Source organism: Pan paniscus, chromosome 11, assembly GCF_029289425.2.
Source record: "Pan paniscus chromosome 11, NHGRI_mPanPan1-v2.0_pri, whole genome shotgun sequence".
Lineage (NCBI taxonomy): Eukaryota > Metazoa > Chordata > Mammalia > Primates > Hominidae > Pan > Pan paniscus.
The window spans coordinates 18801988-18827875 of record NC_073260.2 but is presented as its reverse complement, the minus strand read 5'-3'; the positions used below and the strand labels follow the sequence as shown (position 1 = coordinate 18827875).

Below are 25888 nucleotides of genomic sequence, written 5' to 3'. Positions count from 1 at the left end.
AAACTTAAAAAAGCACGATACAAAACTGTATTTTCAACTCGATAACAACTCTGTGTGTGTGTGTGTGTGTGTGTGTGTGTGTGTGTGAGAGAGAGAGAGAGAGAGAGGAGAATAAAAGGACTGAAATACCAAATAGATCAAATGAAGCTGTTCATTTCTAGGTACTGAGATAATAAGTGAAATATTTTCTTAAGTCTTCTGTACTGAATATCACCCTACAACCAGACACAGCCACATAGCCCCAAAAGCACTGTCCACTGTGTCAGAAGGGCAGGGCGGTACTCACACGGATGGTGCAGTCTCCTTTGCTCTTCTCTCGATGGGCTTCCTCCAGGTCCTTCTCCAGTCTCTCCCTCTCCTGCTGCAAGTCACTCAGCTCCTGGGTGATCTTCTTAATGCTTCTACGCAGTCTGTGGTTCTCTGTACTCTTGGTGAGGTTTTGTGAGCGCAGCGCAGCCGAAAGGGCTTCCTTTCCTGATAGAGCAGTCTCATAGTCTTCAGACCCCTAGAAGAGAAGGCAGAGAAGCAAGATGAGCTAATTTTCATACCTCATGAAACAAACCAAGAAACCTGGGCTCTTTTTCGCCGTGGGGGAAAAAAAGAAAAGAAAAAGATTAACATAGACAACATTCAGAAACCAAAGCAAAAATAATAGGAAGATTTTGGAATAACATAAGATACTGTTTCTTATGATGCGGATGGTTGTATGAAAGAAGTATTTTCTTAAAGGACCAGAAAAAAAGCACAAATTCTCAGCTGGGCACAGTGGCTCACACCTGTAATCCCAGCACTTTGGGAGGCTGAGGCAGATGGATCATGAGGTCAGGAGTTCAAGACTAGCCTGGCCAACACGGTGACACCCTGTCTCTACTAAAAATACAAAAATTAGCCAGGCGTGGAGGTGGGTGCCTGTAGTCCCAGCTACTCGGGAAGGCTGAGGCAGAGAACTGCATGAACCCGGAGGCGGAGGTTGCAGTGAGCCGAGATCGTACCACTGCACTCCAGCCTGGGTGACAGAGCGAGACTCCGTCTCACAAAAAAAAAAAAAAAGAAAAAAGAAAGAAAAGCACAAATTTTCACAGTAACTGTCTTTAGTTGGGTGGGACTATAGTTACTTTTTTTTGTCATAACTCTGTATTTTCAAATGTTCTAAGGTAAGTGAGCATGTTACTTTAATAATGGTTTAAAAAACAATTTAAGTCATTTTTAAATGGTAGAAAATGAAGACCTTCATTTGAAAATGTGAAAGTTGTCAGAATCAGAATGGACTCATTTGTCTTTAAAAAAATAAAAATAAAACCAAAAAAAAACAACCTTGACAAATAGATTCGGGTATATGAAGACAGATTACTCAGGCATAAATGCCTCAGAACAAAAACTATCACAAAAGACTCTGTAAAAACCACAACCTTGCACAAAGGCCACCGCAATCCTACACAAAAAATACTTCCGCAAGGACATCTGCCCAGCAACTGCCCATCCAACCTACGACTGGTGTCATCCTTGTTATTGATCCTTGCAGCCAAGGACAAGTATCTCAATACGGTTATGTAATTCTCATTTTTCTTTAAAAATCTTTGTCTTCCTTAACCTCCCTGAATATGCACATAGCTATGGCACATGTATTCCCACTGCCATGTCCTATTCCTGAATAAGTATCATTTTCTTTTTGAGAGATTCTCTCTGTTATTTAGGTTGACAAAAAGCAGAGATATATCTAAGCACTTACAATGTTCATCCACATCAGAATGGCTCAAACCCAGATTCATTTGGAGAAAAAAAAAAGGTGGTCAGCATGCTAGTTCAATGGCCAGCCTGAGAGACTGTAATTTCAGCAAAGTCCATGGGCAAAATAAGTCAAGAATATGTGGTATTTCATTAATACACAGTTAACTAAAGAAAATACATATGATTATCAAATATATACACATCTGTGAAATGGGAAGTAACGGCCTCTATTTTTTAAATTATTATTTTTTCCTTTTTTCTGAAAGCTGGTTTACCAGCATTCTACTAAATATAGCATATATACAGAAAGGTACACAAATCATCAGTGTATAGCTCAACAAATGTTCACAAACTGAATACACTCATATCAAGAAACACATCCTTCGTCAGGCACAGTGGCTCGCTGCTTGTAATCCCAACACTTTGGGAGGAATGGTCTCTATTTTCATATGGTCATTGTGAAGATTAAATATGATACTCAGGCTGGGTGTGGTGGCTCACGCCTGTAATCCCAGCACTTTGGGAGGCTGAAGTGGGTGGATCACCTGAAGTCAGGAGTTCGAGACCAGGCTGACCAATACGGTGAAACACCCATCTCTACCAAAAATACAAAAATCATCCGGGCATGGTGGCATGTGCCTATAGTCCCAGCTACCCAGGAGCCTGAGACAGGAGAATTGCTTGAACCCAGGAGGCAGAGGTTGCAGTAAGCCAAGATTGCGCCACTGCACTCCAGTCTGGATGACAGAGCAAGACTCTGTCTCAAAAAATATATATATATCTCTCTCTCATATATCACATATCATATGAGATATATCACATGATACATCTCATATATCATGAGATATATCATATATGTATCATGTGATATCTCATGATATATCTCATGAGATATCTCATATATCTCATATGAGCTGTATCTCATATATATCTCATATGAGCTGTATCTCATATATATCTCATATGAACTGTATCTCATATATCATATATCTCATATGAGCTGTATCTCATATATCATATATCTCATATGAGCTGTATCTCATATATCATGAGATATATCATGAGATGTATCTCATATATATCATGATACATAAAGTGCCATTTCAGTGGGTACAACATAAATAAATCTAGCTCTACTTTTCCTTTACCTACTCCATTATCTTTCATTCCCAATCAAAAAATAACAGAGGTTCCACAAACCAAAAGCTATATACAATAACACTATTAACCAAGAATTTGAAAAACAGACCAAAGTACTCTGTTTTTGTCCAAATACCACCTAATTTAAGGGTGAGCTAACAACACTTACTGTGCCCAGGTACACTTTCTTATTTAAACCTTGGGTGATTATCTAGATTTTGCAATGCACAAACAGGCTGGAAGAGCTCAAATATCTTGCCCAAGGTTACAGTTAGTGATATGGTTTGGCTGTGTCCCCACCCCAATCTCATCCTGAATTGTAGCTCCCCAAATCCCCACATGTCATGGGAGGGACCGGGTGGGAGGTAACTGAATCATGGGGGCAGGTTTTTCCCATGCTGTTCTCATGACAGTGAAAAAGTCTCACAAGTTCTGATGGTCTTATAAAGGGCAGTTCCCCTGCACATGCTGTCTTGCCTGTGTCATGTAACATGTGTCTTTGCTCCTCCTTTGCCTTCCGCCATGATTGTGAGGCCTCCCCAGCCATAAAGAATTGTGAGTCCATTAAACCTCTTTTTATTATTTTTTTTTTTTTTGAGACAGTCTCGCTCTGTTGCCCAGGCTGGAGTGCAGTGGCGCGATCTCGGCTCACTGCAAGCTCCGCCTCCCAGGTTCATGCCATTCTCCTGCCTCAGCCTCCCAAGTAGCTGGGACTACAGGCGCCCACCACCACACCTGGCTAATTGTTTGTATTTTTAGTAGATACTGGGTTTCACCATGTTAGCCAGGATGGTCTCGATCTCCTGACCTCGTGATCCACCTGCCTCGGCCTCCCAAAGTGCTGGGATTACAGGCACGAGCCACCGCACCTGGCCTAAACCTTTTTCTTTGTAAATTCCCAGTCTCGGGTATGTCTTTATTAGCAGCATGAGAATGTACTAATACAGTTAACAAGAGCAGAGTCAAGATTCAAATCCATGTCCCACTCCATGTTCTTCCCAGTAAAAATATGTTACCTCCATATAATGGACTATACTCAGTTGTTTAAAAAGATTGAGCAGCACAGAGCTAAATATGCACACACCCCCATACATAAACAAATAAATGCATGTCAACTGCTAAAAATCTGAATAAGGTCAAAGGACTGCACTGACGTCAATGACCTGGCAATGATATTACATCACAATTATGCAAGATGTTACCTTTGGGAGAACTGGGTAAAGAGTATAAAGGATGTATATGTAAATCCACAATTATCTCAAAATAAAAATTAAAAAATAAAAGACTTGGTAGGTCTATATATACTGCCATGGCAAGAATGTTAAATTTTTAAAAATGGTCATGGAACAAAATACATATTATGATCCTATTTAATTTTTTAAAGTATATATGTATATATGCATAAATACGCATTACAGTCAAGGTACAGAGTCAAGGCAAGAGGTGAGTTTACTGATGATTTCTATCAACCTCTCACTACTACTTTAAGTACTTTATAAATTTCCTACAATGTGCATTTTTACTTTAATAGCTGGGAGGATGCCGTTTCCAATTTGAAAGTTTTTTTTAAAATGAGTATGGAGGTAGCAGCAGCCAGCCCACACTATCACCTTCACAGTGAAACCAGTGATTAGAATTCACACCTCTGTGCTTCTGAACTTTGGCAATCACTTCAAGAGTTTAAAGATCACCTGCTGTTGCTTCAGTGTCAGGCTTGATGCCAACCCTGTGAACACTGGCTATTTAACTCATGCTGCAATTGGCAAAAAGACCCCAATACATGGGGGAAAAATGCATTTACAAGTATCTGTGCACCATTCAAACTATGTATACCTCACAGTGAGATAGCCAATATAGGTGTATTGTGTGCATTTACTCACACACAATCAGAGGAGTGGAAAGAGCATAGGCTTTGAAGACAGACTTGAGTTCAAGTCCTGCAAAAACTCGCTGGTTTGTAAATCTGCTACCTCCTCGGGCAAGGATTAAATGAGGGTCCTCTGAAAAGCCAACCCGACATGTATAACCTGAAGAGTTACAACAGTTCCTGATCTCTGTGTGCTGCAAGGTAAGAAACTTGACCAACACTGTACATTGTAAGACCTCAAAACTCATTCTTAAAGTCTTTTGACTAAGACTGGGGTTATTAAGTTAAATGTATGTAATAAATCTGGGTAACATTTAAATGTATAAGATTCCTTTCTTTCCTTTAAGACCCGTCATAACAAGTAAAATATCACAATGTTTATACCGGTCTCTCTGGCTATCAGCAGCCAACAGATTTTTTCCCAAGCAATGGAAAACATAATTTTCCTAAGAATTCAGCTTCTGAAGCTTGTTATTTTCTAGGCAAGGAAAAAGAGAAACAGTCTAAAGTGTAATCTTAGCTCCATTTCATCAACCACTGTCAAAACGGTAAGAGAAGGCAAGTCTGAGATTCCAAAAGCAAAGATTTGTCTATGTTCCTAGCGTACCATGATTTAAACCAAATTACTTCAATTATTCTTATTGTGAACTAAAGCTCTGCAAAAGATAAGGCATGGGATATGAATCTTGGGAATCAAACAGTCTTAAATCAGATTTAACTTCTAACTTCTACGTTACAACCAAAAGCAACATCAGTGCAAGGGGTGGGAGGAGGAAGCTTTAGGCAGTATGGACTTACTTTGATGATGAAACTGTATTGATTTATTAAGTTATTTAGTGATAGGTATAAGCTGTATAAGAAAACTAGAAACATGATAAGAAACATGTTAAAATAATTTAAAACACGAAATTAAAATGAGGAAGAAAGAGGGGCTGACCATCAGGAGTCCTTGTAGTACAACATTGGGGGGCCGAGGGAGGAGGGAAAAGGTAGGTCAAAAACATCAAGGTCTGGAAAAGAAACCTGGAGAGGAGCAGCTGGGACCAAAGCAGCCAGGTAAGGGAGGTACGGGATGACAGTAAAAGCACAGTCTTTGGAGTCAGATTGGCTCTGGAGTCAAATCTTAGCTCTATTACTTACCAGTTTTGGGAACCTGTGCAAGTTACTAGAAACTTAACTTGGATTTCCTCTAGAAACTTAACTTGGATTTCCTCAGCAGTTTAAAAAAAAAAAAAAGGATATTAATAGTACTTACTTCATAGAGCTGCTGTTCAGTTAACTGAGATAATCTATGGGGAGCACTTAGCAGGCCTTGGCACATAGTATGTGTTCAATAAATGTCTCTTGCTATTATTAGCAATTACCACACTAAAATTTTGGCTCTGCCACTTGCTAACTGTGTGACAGTGAATAAGCTACACACGCTCCTGAGCCTCAAAACCTCACAAATACGGCCGGGCGCAGTGGTTAACTCCTGTAATTCCAGCACTTTGGAAGGCCAAGGTGGGTGAATCACTTGAGGTTAGGAGTTCGAGACCAGCCTGGCCAACATGGTGAAACCCCGGCTCGAGTAAAAATACAAAAATTAGCCAGGCGTGGTGGTGGGCTGTAATGCCAGCTACTCAGGATGCTGATGCAGGAAAATTGCCTGAACCCAGGAGGCGGAGGTTGCAGTGAGCAGAGATTGCATCACTGCACTCAAGCCTCAGCGACAGAGGGGGACTCTGTCTTAAAAAAAAAAAAAAAATTTAAAAACACAAGAGGGATGATGACTACCTTTCCCACAGGCTGGTGAAGATTAAATGAGATAATCCACATATCTTGCATTATTACTTAGCACAGAGCACACTCAGCACTCCTAACTGTGGAGGTATTTATCATTATCATATTGAGGAGGGGGCTGGAAAAGCTCCCAAATCTGGTAGAGAATTTCCCTTTAATTAGACTAGCAAATTCTATCACTGAAGACCACCCACAGTTTTCCTTATTAAAATCACCCAAGTTCTTTCAGCTGCAAAGCCCTCACCTCACCAGGGGTCAGGATCAAAGAGACAGCCACTTAAGCCAAGTGAACACTTACCTGAAATTCCTGGGTCTGTGCTTTCTGTAGGGCCTCTCTGGCTTTAGCAAAGGCAGCACTGAGCTTTTCAATTTCAGAGTTAAGTTCTTCAACCTGGGGAAAAATAACGAATACCAGCCAAGTATGTAACTGGGCTCTCCTCTCTGCACAGCCCACATGCTTTTCTTGCTCAATTGTGTCGTGCTTATAATCAAGGGCTTTGTAGTCAGAAGAGATTCGAGTGGGATTTCCAGTTTAGCCGTTTACTAGCTGGATAACTTCAGGCAAGGTACTTAACATCTTTGAGACTCCATTTCCTCAACTGTAAAATGAGGATACCACCGCTCACCCAGCTATTGTGTTGTTAAGGTTAAATGAGGTAATGTGCATCAGTGCTAAAATAATGCCTTGGTCATACTGTTACAATTATTACTGTCCATATAGATGACCTACCCAACACCTAGCCTGGGTATTCCCCAAATTCCTCAGCCTCCAGTGACTTTCTCCTATACCCCGGAGTTGGCCATGAACAACCATGGCCACACCCTGGACTTTACCAGCACCCAGAGCAGCTCTGACACCAGTGTCCTGACACACTGAAGGGCTCCGATCTCGGTTGGACCTAGAACTCCCCACATGTGATACAATGTTGACTTTTTTTTTTTCCTTTGAGACGGGGTCTTGCTCTGTCACCCAGGCTAGAGTGCAGTGGCTGATAACAGCTCACTGCAGCCTCAACTTCCCACGCTCAAGCAAGCCTCCCACCTCAGGCTCCCAAGTAGCTGGGACCACAGGCGCACGCCACCATATCCAGCTACTTTTTTGTATTTTTATTAGAGACACAGTCTCACCTTGTTGCCCAGGCTGGTCTCAAATTCCTGGCCTCAAGCGATCCTCCGACCTCAGCCTCCCAAAGTGTTGGGATAAAAGGCGTAAGCCACCATGCCCAACGTGACTACTATCACTAGGAGGCAAATCTCTGCTGCATCTGACACTGGTGATCATTCAAACTCCTTAGCAACACCCCCAGTTTCCTCGTTAGTGTCCTACTTCTGCAACCATTCCTTCTGTCCCCTTTGTGCATTCCTCTCCCTATCCCTGAAATTCTGACGTCCTCTGCAGTCCCATCATCAACCTTCTTCTTTCCCATTCTATACTCTCCTTAGATAAGTAGGTCAACTCTCAGAATCTTAACTCACACCTGTAAACAGGGATTCCTAGACTGACCTCTTCAGGACTGAGCTCTCTCCAAACTTTAGGCATGCATGTTATCTGCCTCCTGGACATCTCATCTGGATGGTCCACGGGCTCCTCAAAGTCACCACTTTCTAAACAGATTCATCACATCTACCACTGTCCCAGATCTTGCCATCAACCTCCACTATCCACGCTTTGAACTGAGTCAGTGGCACCACCATACCTCTAGTCATGCAAGCCAGACACCTAGAAGTCTTCCTTCACTATGCTTCTCTGAAGTCCTACATCTAATCCTCAAATTTTCCCAACCTTATTTCTAATTACTTTGAATCTTATTTCTTAAATAAGCCCCTCCCCCTCCATTCCTACTTGCTGTGCCCACTGCTCTAATTCACCCTTTCTTGGCTCTCACCGAGGCTACTGGTCTCCCAGCCTCCATTCTCTCCCTCCTGCAATTCACTCTCCAGATAGAGCCAGAGACCTCTCCAAAATGAAAATATGCTTAAGAGTTTTCAGTGTCCTTAAGTGCCACTTAAGCAGCTCAATATGATTAGTTTCCCCAACCCCCACCGGCTGGCCACTTGAAGAAGCTTCACCTTCTTCTCTCGCCTCCTTTAAGTTTTACACTTTGTGCTCTGACAACTCCAAACTGTCTGTGGTGCATATGGGGTCTCTCCTAACTAAACACCTTGACCAATGTTCTCCCTTTGTCCATAATGGCATCCCCGTCCCTGCCTTCCTTCCCAACTAACTCCTACTTATCCTTTCAGATGCAGCTCAGGCACCTTCTCCTCTAAGCACTGCACCCCACACGCAACATCCACACCTAATCTGGATCAGGTCCCCTTCCCTCTGCCTCCCCAGCTCCCTACACTTCCCTCAATCACAACCCTCAACACTCTTTCTTCCCCAATAGACTTGCAAGCAGAGCTGGGTTTTCTTCTCTGTTCCTTGCATAGCTACTAGGACACAATAGATTGCCATAGTAAGGACAAGAAAACAGCACAGAACCATCAGCTACCACCTTGGATCACAAAGGCAACCATCAGCTACCACCTTGGATTACAAACGCAACACTCAGGCAGCTCTTTAACTGGCTCACAGTCATGGCCTTGCTTCCCAAAACTCCTTTATCTCAATTTTCTGTTATCCTTCAAAAGATTAGACCTGCATTGTCCAATGCGGCAGTCACTACCCACATGTGGCTCTTGGCATGTGAAATGTGGTTAGCCTGAATTGAGGTGTGCTGTAAACACATCTGAACTTCAAATGCTTAGTTCTGAAAAAAAAAAGTGTTGACTATCTCAATACTTTTACTGATTATATGATGAAATGATTATGTTTTGGGGGGGGATATATATATAATTAAAATTAATTTCACTTGTTTCTTTTTACTTCTTTTAATGTGGCCACTAGAAAGTTTTAAATCACATAGGTAACTCATATGATATTTCTATTGGACAGCACTGGATTAGACACTCCAAAAGAATTTCCGGTTGACTAGAGGATCATTTCCCCACTTTCTATACTACCTCAGCTCTCTTATAAACTTTTTATCTAAAGCTAAAAATTCAGGGTAGGACAGGCCAGTCATAGAAGCTAATAAAGAAAAATCTTACTTCAAGTGTATCAGACATACCTTTTTTTCCTTTGATTTTAATGCCATGGTTAAACCCTGAATGGCTTTATCCCTCTTTAGACTATTTTTCTTCTCTGTAGCAATTTCTCTTTCCTTCTCTCTCAGGTCCTCTTCAAGTGCCTAAATTAGATTAGAAAAAGATTCACTAAGTTGATGCGTTCCAACCAAAATGCACCATAAATATATCTTTAAGAGCACACTCAAATGCAGTTATTCTATCTTATTCCTGTCAACCTGTGATTAATGTTTCCAAGTGGAGCTGAACATAGTGCCATCAGCTCCAAGTTACTGTGTTACCGCTCCCGGCAACAGGGCTGGGTGAAGGGGAAGGGGATCAAATCAGTTGAGACGATGACAGCTATTCCTATGGGAAGGATTCCAATGCCTTATGGAATTTGAATACAGTCAGTCAGAGTCTTTGAAACCATACCAGGTTATTTGGGAGAAATAACAGATCATTAATTTCATTCCTTCTCATGGAGACTGAACTATACATTTATAGTCTGAGTTCATTTCTAAAGATAATCATCACCGCCTCTCTTCCGGGCTGTTGTGAGGATCAAACAGGATAATGGATGTGAAAGCACTTTCTAAGCTGGCAGGCACCACACAAATGCCTCCTGCTGTGACAGAGGAACCATGGCACATGGGCAGGTCCAAATCTTTGCTCTATCTCTTCCTAGCTATGTGCTCTTAGGCAAGTGACCTCACCTCTCTGGGCCTCAGGTACCACATCTGTAAAATGGGAATGCCTACTTCACAGAGTTATTGCAAAGATTAAGAAACCCTTTCTAGAGTACCTTATGCTTGACTGGCATACAGTAGCATTCAACGAGTGACAGCTACTGTGACACAGAATTATCTGCTGCACTCAGAATAAAACAAGAGGCCAGAATAGGCTAAATCTTCAATACATTTTTTAAAATTGTATCAACATACCTGGATCCTCTCTTCAAAGCTGTTTCTCTCCTTCTGATGCTCCATTTGTGCAGCCTAAGAAAAGGCATTAATTGGTGTGAAGAAGGGACGTGCAATCCAACAGCTTCTCCAGAACAATTAGAATGAGCACGTCCTTGTCGCTTACTCACCTTCCCCCACTACTGTGGAACTCGTTAAAACAAGTGTCCCCTCCCTCTCTCCACCCCACCCAAAGCCCTGCCTGATTTGAATGAAGAAAAATGTGAAGACAACAACCTACCCTGGTTGATCACCAGCCCCACAGAGAGTAAACCACAGTGCTGCTTAACAAGACAAAGGCCTACTAGAGGGCCGTGTGGCGGAAGTGGGCAAGAGAGTTAAGAGGAGGGACAGGAGACAACTGTGGATTACAGATGAAAACGAACTGGCAAGGCTACAGCATCCACTGCTGTGGTAGGAGCACAGGCCCTGCTCCATGAAGAAACCAAGACTTTCTGTGAACAACCAGAACATCCCCAATGTGAACATACCACATGCAGCAGCTACTCCAACAAGAATGGAAGGCCTGGACTAAGACCTACCTGCACTTCCCTGGCCTGCCCAACCTCTTCAAAAGAGCTTGCTGGGGAGGCCGCCTAGGGCGGGGGCAGGAGTCCAGGGAGGCTTTGGGGTCAGCTACTAGCAACCCATCTCTTGGAACCTGGAAAAATGTAACAATTCCTCTGAGCCTGAGCCCGTTTCTAAACGTGACAAGGAGACCATGAGCTCTACCTTGCCAGGTGGCTGGGAGGATTGAACGAGATGGTATAATGAACCCCTCCCATACTGCTAAGCCCGATACGAGTTAGTCCTCTTCCCACCCTACCTCTCAAGTTGCAGACCAAAGTTGGCCTCACACCTACTTCTAACCAAAAAGGCAAGATGGAAAACAATGCACCACAACTGTATCCTAAGAAAACCCAAAGGATGAAAATAAAGTCCCCAGGTAACAACAAATCAACACATGGTAAAACAGAGGTAAGCAGGTAGGGACTGGTTTTCTTTAAGCAACTCTTTATAGGAAGAGGAGACTAAGAAGGAAAAAGAATGCCAGGGCCCCTGACAAAGGCAGTTTCTGCTCACTCCTCAGCTGACAGGGGACTCATATTTAGAAGCAGGCTGTGTGTGAACCATGAGGACCGAATGCGCATTCCATCTCCCACAGAGGAGTCTGGTTGGCTAATTAAAGCCCCCTCTTCATGTCCTGTCACCTCACCTCAGTTTCTCTCTCCTTTTCTTCCCTTGGAGCAGCACAAAGTCCTCGGAGCTCTCCAGATGACACATTCTCATCAGGAGATGCCATCTGAGATTTCTCCTCTTTAAGGCACTGAATTAAAGCTTCTTTGCTCTTCAAAGACAGCTTCAACTCCTCAATCAGTCTAAAAGAGAACAAAATTTAAATATTAATTCTAAGCTGTTCTCTTAGCTCAGTGGAGCTGGAGGAGGAAGGAAATGTGGCCAGATATCTTCAAAGTAGACATATACAATGGCTGAACACAAACAGAATCACATTTTGCAGGTAGGAGATTAAGCGTCAGAATTCGTGTGACATTAACTGATCCCCTGCCTGCCTCCAGCCTGGCTCCAGTCAATTCAACTCTGAGCTTCTGGACTCTAGCCAAGCTGTGCTCCTGTTCAAATACCTTCAACGGTCCCCACCAACAGCAGTGGACTACTAATTTCTTTGGCCAAGAAATCCTCTCTCCAAAAGATATGTCACTGAAACCTAAGCAAACAAAACCAATGAAGCAGAGCTGTTCCGATGAGTGTGGAAAAAACGGAATGTCTTGCCAAGACTTCTCAGGGCAAAGTTTAAAAACACTGACTTTCAAGATAAAACCAACCCAAATATCCAACAATGACACACTGGATTAAGAAAATGTGGCACATATACACCATGGAATACTATGCAGCCATAAAAAAGGATGAGTTCATGTCCTTTGTAGGGACATGGATGAAGCTGGAAACCATCATTCTCAGCAAACTATCACAAGGACAGAAAACCAAACACCGCGTGTTCTCACTCATAGGTGGGAATTGAACAATGAGAACACTTGGACACAGGAAGGGGAACATCACACACCAGGGCCTGTTGTGGGGTGGGGGGAGGGATAGCATTAGGAGATATACCTAATGTTAAATGACAAGTTAATGGGTGCAGCACACCAACATGGCACATGTATACATATGTAACAAACCTGCATGTTGTGCACATGTACCCTAAAACAAAGTATAATTTTTTAAAAAAAGGAAAAAATAAAAAAATTAAAAAAGGTGAAACTCCTTCCCAGGCATTCCAGGTCCTAGGTCTTAGGGCCTACCAGATCAGAGGGCCCTGCCGACAGCTTCAGTCTCATCTCTCACGGGAAACCATCGCCCTCTCCATCTCCACTCAGTAGCCTCACTTTCAGTTCTCTCCCGAAGCCAGACTGTTTCATGCCTCTACACCTTTGCTCGTGCTATTCCTTCTACCTAAAATGCCCTTCCCCACCCTACCCCCGCCTCACCCCCACCTCTACCTGACAAACACCCATTCATCCTGCCAAAGCTAATTAAGCTCCCCTCCAGGAAGCTTTGCTACCTGCACCCCTAGTGCCCAACTCAGGAACAGCTGAACACATCCCTCTCTGGGCTGTGTTATCAAATAACACAATATACGTACCAAATTATCCCATATCAACCGCCCCTTGGCCGTGGCAAGTAATTCCATCTCTCTGAGCCTGTGCCTCCTCAGCTACAAAATAGGGGTGACTTGTGATTGTGGACCAGAGACAAGCTATTTAAAACAATCTTGCACTGCTCCTGGAATATGGTGGAACTCAACAAATGACAGTTGTTATAATTATTACTTTTTTTTTTAACATGTAACAATTAGCATTTTGTCAGAAGACCCTCAGAATTGCCTTTCTGCAGCTAAACCAAGAAAGCAACTTAGTTTGGTAGAAAGAAGAAAGATTTTGCAGTCAGACAGAGCCGCCCTAGTGAAGCACAGCTTCCTGGGATGAAGGTAAAGAGGGAGACAAAGGTAACTAAAGCACCTAGCAATGCACTAGGAGACAAGGTGCCAGGCAGCACCAGTGCAATGCCCCAGAAAACCTGGAAAGAGGTGTAAGATTGCCCTCTAGGGGTTCAACTTTGAAATCGTCACATAATCAATGGGAGAGGTAGTCACCGAACTATATACACTTAAAATTGAAGCACTGTGTTGTATGTAATTCATACACCAATAAAACTGAAATTTTTTTTTTTTTTTTTTAGTTACCTTAAAGCAAGTTCTAGATAGAGAACAGAAAAAGTAGGCAGGCCTGGTGGGGACTCCTGTGGCCAAGCTGGAGCACCAAGCCCATCTAAGGGGAGGGGTAGCCTCAATCCAGCAAGATGATACCCAGGGCTGCCAATCTCCTAGGTTTTAAACAGAAGGTGGAAATCCAGACTTCTGCATGAAATTCAATTTTTTACATATTGGCAACTAATTCACACTTTAAAAAATATTGTAAGCCAAACAGATCATATCTGTTGGCATATTTGATCTGCAGGGCTTCCCAGTATTAACTGCCTTAAAGACACAGAGCAGCTTAAAGGCCAGATTGAAGGCAATAAAGTAGCTAAAGCATGCACCTTTAAAAAGGGTGGTGGGAGCCCAGAAAGATACTGGCAGAGTCCATCCACGTGAGGGGTCTCTGGGCCCTAAAGATTCAATACCTTGCCCTGCCCAACAGTGAGTCAATCTGTGTCACAGATCTGGATCCGTCTCACCAGGGCAAAACCAAGGACTCTGGCTCCAGTTCTCTGCTAACCATCTGACCTTGACTTAGCTTCCTAGGCAGGCCTGCCTTCAGGGAGGGAACACACTGATCCTACACACCCAGGAAAGTTTCACCACAAAGAGGGCCACACCCTGAGCAAAAATCCAGAGCTGGCATCTGACTGCTGCACTGATCTCTGGGGGTGCGCCTGGGACACAGCTATCCCTGAGAGACAGCTGCATTCATAGGACTGACATGTTGGGTTTTGGTGCCTCTCCAGTCAGACCTATGGGAAATCCCAGGAAGATGCCGCCTTTAGCAAAGCTCTGATCCGACATCCATGGAGACTCTACCACCTAGAACACAGTAAGTACTTGATACACGTTAACCCTTCCCAAAGTCCCCCTTCCAAAAAAAGATGAGCAATTAAGCTTCTGTGGCACATGCTAACAGGACCACTCTCCTCTAGGATCACCTTAAAATGTGCCAGGCTCTGTACCTTTACGTGCTGTTCTCTCTGCTTGGCAAAGCGTCCTCACCCAACTCGCAGGACTCCTTGTCTGACAAGCCCTCCCTATTCCACGCCCAGGCAGAGCTGATCACACCTTGCTTTTGTCACAGCACGGAACCCTGGGCTCACCTCTATCACGGCATCAATCACGACATATATTTTTTTTAACATCTATCCCCTCCCACACTGAGAGCACCGTAGAAGCAGGACAACGTTCAGCCCTGCATTCCCAGCACGCATTCCCAAGGCCACACTCAGTAGTTGGTTAAGGAATGAATCTATACTTCCCCTAATTCAAGCTTTAATCCATACACCCAACCACATCCTAGACTCTACTCACTGAAGCTCACAGGTCTTCAAACCCAACATGTGCCAACTGAAGGTATCATCTTCCCTCTCCCTCCACCCAAAAACATTTCCTCTTTTTCCTTTTCCCCCAACAAAATTCAATAAATTGCACCACCCCACAGCTGCTCATGCTCAAAACCTGGGCAAGGGCCAGGCACAGTGGCTCATGTCTGTAATCCCAGCACTTTGAGAGGCCGGCAAATCACCTGAGGTCAGGAGTTCAAGACCAGCCTGGCCAACATGGTGAAACACTGTCTCCACTAAAAATACAAAAATTAGCCAGGCTTTTTTGGTGGCGGGCAACTGTAATCCCAGCTGCTCAGGAGGCTGAGGTAAGAGAATCACCTGAACCTGGGAAGCTGAGGTTGCAGTGAGCCAAGATCACGCCACTGCACTCTAGCCTGGAGGACAGAGTTAAGACTCCGTCTAAAAAAAAAAAAAAAAACAACGCCTGGGCAAGGGTGTGTCACTGTAGCTTTTCCCCTTATCCCCCAGATCCAGTCAGTCACCAAGCCCTTCAAGCCCATCACATCCACTCTACCTTCTAGCCTGTTCTCCATTCCCAGCTCTGTCACCTCCACTTTGGTCACCATCAGCTCTTTCCTGGATTTCTGCATCAGCCTGAGAACCAGTCTTCTACCCAGCCCCAGTGTCAATCCATTCCCCAAGGGCAGGCAGAAAGACCTTTCTAAATTTAAATCTGATCTTGTCATTTCCTGAAGCCCCACCTTTAACTCTTCAGTGGCTTCTTGTATGCCTTTAGGATAAAACTCAAATTCTTCAATAAGGTCCATGTCACCTCACCAGCTTCCCTCTCCTCACCTCTTCCCCACTCCTTTCCAGAACACAGCACTCAGGCCAGGCTATGCACCCTCCTGTGCCTGCATCCTGCCATGTTCCTTCTTGCCTCTGGACTTCCACTCACACTGTTCCTTTACTTCCCTTTCTCTGTCCAAGTAATTCTTCCTCTTCCTAGTACTTCTCCCGGGAAGCTTTTCCTAATCCCTCTAAACTGAATTAGATATATGTTAACCCAGCATTGATCCTACTTAGCCCTTATCATCCTGCTCCTCCCTCCACCGCTTCCACCCTGCTGGATGATAAGCTTCAACTCAAACAATGAGATTCCTGGGGAGAGGAACCCAGGCTATATCACTCCTTCTTACATTCTCATCACCACTGTGCTGAGTAGAAGATGCTCCGGTGATATTTTTTGAATAAAAGGCATAAAGATCCAATAGAACCAATTAACTGACTGCTCAGCATCTGTCAGGACCCTCAGAGGGCCTTTTCTATTCATTCTGTCCCAGGACCTCTTTTCAAACCTATCCCAAACCCTCTCCTTCCCCTTCACAGGCGCCAGGAATTCTGCCAGTCTTTTCTTCTTTGGTGGCTGCTCACATACTCTATTCCCTGGGTCCCCTACTCCCAGTTTAACTGCTCCAGACCTGTAGCTCCCCCAGGAAGACAAGCCCATAAGCCTTCTAAGGGCTTCACTGCTGATGGGTTGGGAGAGATACAAGGGAACACGGAAATGATTCTGTGGAATTCTCACAGTCTAGTGGCTCCATGGGTGGTGCCTGGAAAGGCCAGTACTCTGGGGGGAGGCTCAGTAGGAGGGCACATCCCAGGGAAGTTTCTCTTCCTAGCCATGAAGTCAAGAAAAACACAAGGTCTCAAATGGGTAAACTGAGATGATATATATTCATTCCACTGAGGTCCATGGGGAACCCAGTTTCCTCACTCACCCTGAAATTATTAATCATAAAACTTTCATTTTCCAGATCAAAGCTAAGAAAAGATTGCAGAGCACCAAATAAATGCTCGCACCTCCAAATGCTGAAGCTAGGGCACTTACATGGAGGCATGGGCTCTCCCTCTGGGTCTATTTACTTTTCTTTTACAGATAATCCTATCCCAAAGATTAGGATTTGCTCATCTGATTTTCCAAGCAGCAGACTCCAATCTCCACAGGTGGTACCAAGGCAGAAGTAAAAGCAGACAACAGTTGAGGAACCGGGCAGTTAGGCCAAGCACCTAAACAACACAGTAGTGCTAGTCAGCGCAGAGGACAGGCACCAAATGACCAAGAAAAAGGAGCCAGTCAGTATCCTCCGAAACAGATCATTTGCTTTAGAACAATTTCTATCAAATTCCAAACAAGCTCGGCTCTTCAACAGATAGGTCACAGGTTAGCCAGCAGTTGGACTTATATTTAGTTAACCTTCCATTTAGTGACTGCCAAATAAGGCAAGAGTATCATAATGTAAGGTTTATGGTAAGGAATAAACTCAACTTTCTCCTGACAAGTTTCTACCAAAAATTTGGTTGCAAAATATGATGGGCACTAAAGACTGCCTAAAGGACATATCAACTGCCCAATAAACTAGAAGGCACCCATTTTATCGTGGATCATCAAAGAGCTCTGTATTTGGTCTACACTGTTTTATTTTTGACACCTTGCCCTGTACTCATTTGGGCCTTGGGCTGCATTAAAAGATATGATGGAATATAAGTCACACGAAATTCACTGTTATTTCTTGTGGGGGCAGTCGCTCACTGTTCACTTTGGGAAGAACCACAAGAGAAATTTCCTCTGATAGTGCCAAGTAAAACTGGGCTTCTCCTGAGTTACTAGCTTGTTTTACCTCATTTGCAATGTGAATCTTGTCTCTACCCTTTTTCCTTTGGCTCCCAGGAAGCTTATGGGCAAAATCAAATGCTAACTTTAGTATCTGAGTAGAACTTTTTAGCATGAATGTCTATCGGTAGACAATCTCTGACCTCATATGACTATGCTATTCCTTTTCTCTTCCTCCTGATTTTATCCCTAGTTTTCTATCTAACTGTGTTGGACTTGTTCCCGTTAGTCACTCAAGTCCTATGGGAAACATGGGGAGAAGGGAAGGATAAAAGGGAAGAAAAGGGAACAATTCTTTCCCCACGCTGCCAGATAATGTGATGTCAGGCTATGACAGGGACAAGAGCCAGACCTGTCTTTCTCATCCAGGACCAGAGCCATCGCCAAGTCCCCCTCGTGCATCTTCTTCATCTCTGAAAGCTTGCTTTCCAAACGCAACCGAAGAGCCTTCTCCGTCTCTGTCCCTGCAAAGGCCTTTTCCAGTTCTGCCTGGGCGGCTGTCACATCCTAGAGTTAAATTAAATGCATTTGATGCAATTTTTCAATACAATTGGGAACATTTTGAAAGGAAATTGGATTAAAATATAAATATTTATGACTTCTTCTCCGGCACATTTCCCCTCCCTGAATTGTACTATACATGGAGAGAATCGGTAATAAATACATTTGCCAGCCATTTTTCTCTCTTGTATCCTGAAGCATAACAGGCATTTCCAATGGAAAAGACTCAACTCTGTAAGAAATGTATTTTTGGTTTTGAAAAATCAGATCAATATTTACAGCTTCAAGAAGAACAAGAAGAAATGCTCCTCTCAATAATAAACATACATAAATTCCAAAGAGTCACCATAATTTCCATACAAATTCATCCTACACACCCCCACCGCCCTATTTTTTTAAGATAATGACTGAAAAATTCTAAAGTACATTTTCTATATCTCCAAAGTGATTCAGTTGGGAAAAAAAAAAAAAAAAAAAAACCAACTGTATGTTCTTCCCAAGAGGTCAGAGAAGCCAACAAGGAAATTATCTAAATCATGCAGGCAGTGTCTGTGTTAGGGAAAAAGGCCCTTGTGGTCATGAAAGTGACCTGGGAGTAGATATGAATCTCCAACTACTCACACCAACTGCCTCCAATTACATCACAAAGATAAACATCAAACAGAATTGAGTTCAAAACCCAGCTCTCCCACATACTTGCTGTGTGACCTCAGGTAGTTGCTAAACCTCTCTGAGCCTGAACTTTCCAATCTATAAAATAGGGATAACACCGTCCCATCAAAGAGCTACCATGAGTCTCTATCAAATGCTTGTTCCATCACAGGAAGCTCAGAAAAAAATGTTGGCTCCCTCCTCCCCGCCCTTGCCCTCCACAGTGCCGCCCCCACCACTATCTCCCCAAGGGGCTTCCTGTCACTCTCAATGAAAGCTGAAAAAAATCATTTATCATATTCTTAGACAACAACAAAGCCTGTTATTTACTAAATGCCAGGCTCTGAGCAAGGAGCTTCATTCGTATTATCTCCCATCTGCATCCAACCCTAAAAAGTTATATCCTAAGACAGTAGAGTATAGCAGTTTAGAATGCAGGTCTGAAGCCAGACTACCTGATATTTACTGCCTGTGTGACCCTGAGCAAGTGACTTAGCCACTCTGTGCCTGTTTCATCATCTGTTTAAAAAAAAAAAAAAAAAAGAAAGAATGAAAAAGGATGACAGAAGTATTCACCTCACAGAGGTTTATTGAAAAGATCACCTTCCTGTCTATAAAGAGCTTAGAAGGATGTCTCACACAATGAAATGGTAAGCCCACAATAAATTGTTAATACCACAATTATTATTACAATTACCACTGCAAACCAGGTATCACTGTCATTTTACAGATGACGAAGCAGAAGCTCAGGGTAGGCAAATACCTTATCCTAGGTGATAAAGCTAGTAAGTGACAGAGCAGAGACCTGTCACTCCAACACATGGGAAAGCACTTACAGGGAAAAACAAATGAACCAGTAAGTTAGATCTCATAATTACATTTTCGCTAAAATTCAGAATTTGTGATCAGGAGAACCTTCATGTGGTTCTAGTTCTACCACTTCTGACCTGTACTACGTTTTTAACCCTCTCCAAGCCTGTTTAAAACACAGGTATTTTGGGCCTAATAGCTACATAACCCCAAGAGGACAATTTAAGGGCTGATATGAACATCATAAATGGAAAATTGTAAACTACAAAATACAGTGCCTGCTCTTTGTATCCAGAAGTGCTTTTGGTGCCATTTCTCTCCATATCTAAAAAGAACCAGTTTCAGGTAGAGAAACTGTGATAAAACAAAAGATTTCAAAGACCAAGAATTAAATAGTATTACTTAATACTAGCTTAAAATAGATAAGGAGACAGGATTTTTTAGCCAGGAAACATCCTGACTCCCATCACAGTGACAGGAAATACCTAACTGAGAGTAAATAGAAGAAGTGACATGCAGTGCCTAATAGAGAAAAGACATTCCATGAGCACTGGCAGGATGGTTAGAGGGAAGCCGGATACCAGGGACCAGAGCTGGATGGACACGTGGTAGCCTAAAGGTCAGAGTCTGGTTCCAGGCTTGACTAATGTTAGGTAAGTCATTTCCCTTCTCTGGCCCTCAGCTTCCACATCTTTAAAATAATGGGGCTAAACTAGACAATAAGCAGAGTGGTGCTGTAGGAAGAGCATGGGCTTTAAAATCCGCATAGTTAAACCCAGGATTAAAGCTACTAGTATTAGGTTAAGCCTATTAAACGAGTTAGTACTTCTCTCTGTATCTCAGGGATCTTACACAGAAATGAGGACCACAATGGCCAGTTTGTGGGTAAAGGGGTTATAAATTATACATAGAAAATGCCTGAAATGGGGCTACAATCCAGGAGATGCTCAATAAGGGTGGCTGTTGTTTCTGCTGAAACTGACGGTTTATAAAAAAAGAAACAAAACTGTGCCAGCCTATGATTAACCCACTATAAGAAATACACTGCCCTCAGGATTTCCAGACTTGCCTTTTCTAAAAGGAGTATTCTTTTGGTTAGGAGATCTTCCACCTGCTGCACCTTCTTTCGAGCATCTTCTTTCACCCGCTGGATTTCAGAGCCACCTGCTTCAGTTAAGCTCTCAACTGCTTTGCTGTAAAAAGGGGCACAGGGGTAAAACATGCAAGGGTGATGGTCTGATGGTTATTTCACAGCCCCAAAGAGACAAGGAATATTTGTTAGTCATTTCTCCCACAGACCTGTGCTGAGCTTCTTTTTCTTTAGCTTAATATTTATCATTTAAAAATACAGATAAGAAAAAAGTAAGAATCATCCATAATCTTGTCACTCAGGATAACTAAGTCAACATTTTAGCATATAGCCTTTCAGACATTTTCCACAAAAAAGAACCATTTAGTACACATCCGTGAATTGATCTTATTACTTAATATACTATAAACATTCTTTTGTGTCAATAAATAAAAGTCTATATCATCATTTTTAAAGGCTGCATATTAATTCAATGTATGAAATGTACTATAGTTTACTAAATCAATTCTCTATTTTTACAACATTTAAATTGCTTCTCATTTAACACATTGTATCTGACGATACTCAAAGTTCTGACAACAGTGCCTGGTACAAAGTAAGTATTCAATAAATGTTGGTGATACTGTTTACTGTAATAAGCAATGTTATGATAAAAGCATCCTTGTGTGTCTACTATCCAGTGACTTCCTGAGAATTGATTTCTAGAAAGGGAATAGCTAGGTCACATGGTAAGCCCACTGCTAAGATTCTGGATAGCTATTGCAAAATTTCTCAGCAAGGGGCTTCCAACAAAGTACACTTCCACCAGTGGTGCAAGGAGGGCAGAGAGCTGGTCTGACAAACCAACGTGCAAAGGAGCAGTATGCAACGAAGTCTGTATACTTCATCTTCTGCCAACTGAAGAGAAAAGCATTTTAAATGCATCAGGATCAATCTGTTTGCGCACTAGCTACTACTTAGGGCATAAAAAGGGGAGGTTACACAAGCAGCCCGTACTCCGTGTTACTCTAACATAAAACACAGAGTACACACTGCTAGAGCACCATGGAATATTCTCTCCACATGACCGGCAGTGGTGGGAACGGCACGCCCAAATCAGACGCAGGACTACAACCACCGATGCCAGAAGATAAACAGTGTCGGACATGACTCTGTAAGACTGTATGAGCAGTCCTCGTCAGATTTCTAAAATGATTGCAGGTTTCCAGAAGGCAAAATAATAAAGGAAATGCTTCCACCTAAGGCTGGTTTCTCAGAAAAACTGCAACAGAACAAATCTATTCACCACCAGCTTCCCATGCCCTACTTTAAAGATATATAAAATTTTTCCAACTGAGAGCCATGTGATCACTCATATGTACAAGCCATGTGAATTTTTTACTGAGAACAATGGAAAGTCAAGAGGGCCATACTTGTTGTCCAAGTCTCAAACATGAGTCGCCTGAAAATAAAGACTTTATTAATATCTTTTTTCTTTTCACCAATAAAGCTTCAGAAGGCCCCAGTGTCATATCATTTTAATGGAATTCAATGTGAACAACTGCAAAGAAAGAACATGGGCTCTGAAGCTGGACAGATCTGCTTCTAAATTTTTACTCTATTATGTCCTCAGTGTGACTCTGGGTGAATTACCTAGCCTCAGTAAATTACCTCTCACACCTCAGTTTCCTCATGTGAAAAATGAGATGATTACCTCTCAGAATTAATGTGCTCACACACATCGGCCTGTTCCTCTCTGATCAGAGTGCTCTGCACACTAGCCCTTGGCCTCTGAGGCCCACACAGCGCTGGCTCCTGCTGAGCTGCTGTGAGAGGCCTCATGCTACCCTCTGCTGGGGCCTCCGCTGGCCACAGCCAAGGCGCCTATTTCCATTTCCTGATTAACACCATTGAATGCCATCACCCCCCACTCCCGGGGCTCATTTTTGGATCACTGTCTTGAATTCACAGTGATTCACAATCATTTCTATCACTCCTTAAGGAGGATTATACACGGCCAAAAGAATTCTGGATGAGAAGCCCTTCCTTCCCGAGCCTTGGCTACAGGATTTCTCCAGGAATGAATTTCTGCTACCCACTTACCAAGGTTTGAGGCCTGGGGCTTCATAGAGCCTCCTCTATAAAATGGCTCATCTCTGCTACCCTTTCCCTTACCCCTTCACCCTGCCCACCAGAGTGCAAATAGGCCGTCTCCCTCCTATCAGCCCGGATCTAACCTTTGTGTTTTGCTGTCTAAATCACATACATTGTCAAGAGGCTGATTACAATTTTTAACAAGTACTATTATTATTCAGTTTGTTTGAGTTTTAGTTATACCAGTAAAATATATTCCCAATAATAAATGTTCCAACTTTTCATTTATCATCTTTGTGTTTTACAGTTTCTGTGGCAATAAAATTTATACTCAGTAGTATGGTACAATTTTCCTCTACTAATGGAATTATTATTTTTGTTTGTGTTTTAAAGCTACAGAGATAAAATTTACTCGCAACAATATGACTGCTTTCGTTTTTTATGTCCTCTTATTGTAACTGATAAATATAACAATGGAAAACCAGCCAACAAATATGTTTATCTCACAGCAAGGCACAGCACACTCTGGAGGCAGAGCGGCCGCTACACGTTTCCCCACTCCTCGAACCTTGGTTTTCTCTCCACTCAAATGGGAATACTGACTGCCCACATAACTGATCAAATGCAATAAAGCCTGCCAAGCGCCAGATGCAGGATGTGGAACAAAGAAGGATCTCAATAAGTGTTAGCTCCCTCCCTCGACCCTTTCTTTCCTTGCAGAATCTGGGCTAACACACAAGGTGGGCAGCAAGACCTGAGGAGAGGAAAGGCTGAGAGAAACTGGTTTCATCTAGCTTTCTACAAGAAAGCCAGATTCTATAAATGCCAGCCTCACTACCCTTTTTAATTCTCCACATTTCCCCTGGATTCTTTTCATTCTAATTATGGTTCTTCAGGAAAAAGCAGGGGATTTTCCTGTGGCAGATGTCATATCCTGTCCCCACGCCTCAACAAAAATCCTAAAACTGAAAAGGGGAGTTGAGGGTATTATATTAACATAGATATTTTCCATCAACAAGTATCCACCATAGACGTACTGCTGGGTGCTAGGAAGCTAGGGTTAAAGAGAAAAGCACGGCCAGGCATGGTGGCTCACGCTTGTAATCCCAGCACTTTGGGAAGCCAATGCAGGGGGGGATCACCTGAGGTCAGGAGTTCCAGACCAGCCTGGCCAACATGGTGAAACCCTGTCTCTACTAAAAATACAAAAATTAGCCAAGCGTTGTGGCGCATGCCTGTAATCCCAGCTACTCGGGAGGCTGAGGCAGAAGAATCACTTGAACCCGGGTTGTACTGAGCCGAGATTGTGCCATTGCACTCCAGCCTGGGCAACAGAGCGAGACTCCATCTCAAAAAAAAAAAAAAAGAGATGGGTACACCTAGCAGTTCCATGGTAGATACTGTCACTGAACAGATACACAGATACTGTGTATATACAAATATACAATTATCTACATACAAAAATTTAAAAAGAACATGGAACCTAGTGCTGAACTAGAAGTCAGGGACTTAAGTTCTAATACCAGATGTGACCTTCCTGGCTGGGAGTCATGGCCCTTCCCTTTTCCTGGCCTATAGTCTCTCCTCTGTGAAATGAGGGTATTCCTCAAGACTTTCCCAGCTCCCAGAACAATGATGGAATGTAAATGGAAAGTGTTTTATAAACTAAAAAGTGTTACACATAGAGTATTATCATTCTGTACCAGCGAAGTCCATTAAGAGACTGATGCGGGCTAGAGGAAGCCATGCGCGGTTCCAGATCTGAAGCTTTACAAAGGGCTGAGCAATGGAAGGCATTTGGGCTGGGAGGAGATGAGAGGGGAGGAGGTCTGCTGGGGCAGAGTTAGAGCAGCAAAAGCAAGAACATTTTAGCATCCATGAACTGTGTTTGGAATAAAGTTGGTAGAGAGGAAGCTGGAGCAGCTGGGTCACTGCGAACATTCTTAAACAGAGCTCATGACCTTAACCCCAAACAGGAATCATCCATGACATCTCCCTTCCCATCCATCACCAAGGCCTGTTGATTCTGCTTCCCAAATGTCTGATTCACCCAGCTACTCTGTCACTCACCTCTCACCTCAACCACTGGACTAGCTTCCTGACTGGTCGCCCAGCTTTCACTCATGCTCTCTCCACAATCCACTTTCCACCCAGCATCCAGAATGACCTTTTCAAATACAGAACTCTGATTGTGTCACTTGCTTAAAACCCACGACTGAATTCCATTAAGATATTTTAAGATAAAGATCAAAATCTCTAGTGTCTAGACTTCTCATATTCCCTCAGCCCTATACATTCTCTTCTCCTTGAACAGTTTCTCTACCCATTCAACTGGTTAATTCCTACTTATCTTTCAGATCTCATCTCAAATGCCATCTCCTCAGGGACACCTTCCCAGCTACATAGCCACATCTATATATTCACTCCCCTACCTGGCTGGGTGCAGCGGCTCACCCCTGTAATCCCAGTACTTTGGGAGGCTGAGGTGGGCAGATCACATGAGGCCAGGGGTTCGAGACCAGCCTGGCCAACATGGTGAAACCCCATCTCTACTAAAAATACAAAAGTTAGCTGAGCATGGCGGCACATGCCTGTAATCCCAGCTACTCAGGAGGCTGAGGCAGGAGAATCGCCTGGACCCAGGAGGCGGAGGTTGCAGTGAGCCGAGATCATGCCACTGCACTCCAGCCTGGCAGAGCAAAACTCTGTCTCAAAAAATAATAATAATATATATTTACTCCCCTACCTATAAATTCTCATAGCTCACTTTATTTTTCCTCATAGCTCTTTCCCCAACTTGTGTTTATATATTACTCCAAGTATTTTATCACCATCACTCCCACTAGAATGTGAGCCTCATACATCTGTTTGCATCACCACTATATCCCCAGGAACCTAGTCCACTGCAGCACACAAGAGCCACTTAATAA

General features: G+C 43.1%; 1 protein-coding gene across 8 annotated transcripts in view; it reads right to left on the bottom strand.

The window, feature by feature from the left end:
- CDK5RAP2 (CDK5 regulatory subunit associated protein 2) overlaps positions 1 to 25888 on the bottom strand; it is a 188181-nt gene that overhangs the window by 126022 nt on the left and 36271 nt on the right. For all 8 annotated transcript variants that reach the window (XR_004664314.2, XM_024930066.4, XM_063593922.1 and 5 more), the window contains exons 6-12: positions 20865 to 20988; positions 18186 to 18340; positions 11804 to 11966; positions 10570 to 10623; positions 9631 to 9750; positions 6816 to 6908; positions 287 to 505 (exon numbers count right to left, since the gene is read on the bottom strand). Coding sequence is in view for 7 of the 8 variants with exons in the window: in XM_024930066.4 (XP_024785834.3) it covers positions 287 to 505; positions 6816 to 6908; positions 9631 to 9750; positions 10570 to 10623; positions 11804 to 11966; positions 18186 to 18340; positions 20865 to 20988 (928 nt within the window). In the remaining variant the exon portion in view is untranslated. The remainder of the gene's footprint in view (positions 1 to 286; positions 506 to 6815; positions 6909 to 9630; positions 9751 to 10569; positions 10624 to 11803; positions 11967 to 18185; positions 18341 to 20864; positions 20989 to 25888) is intronic.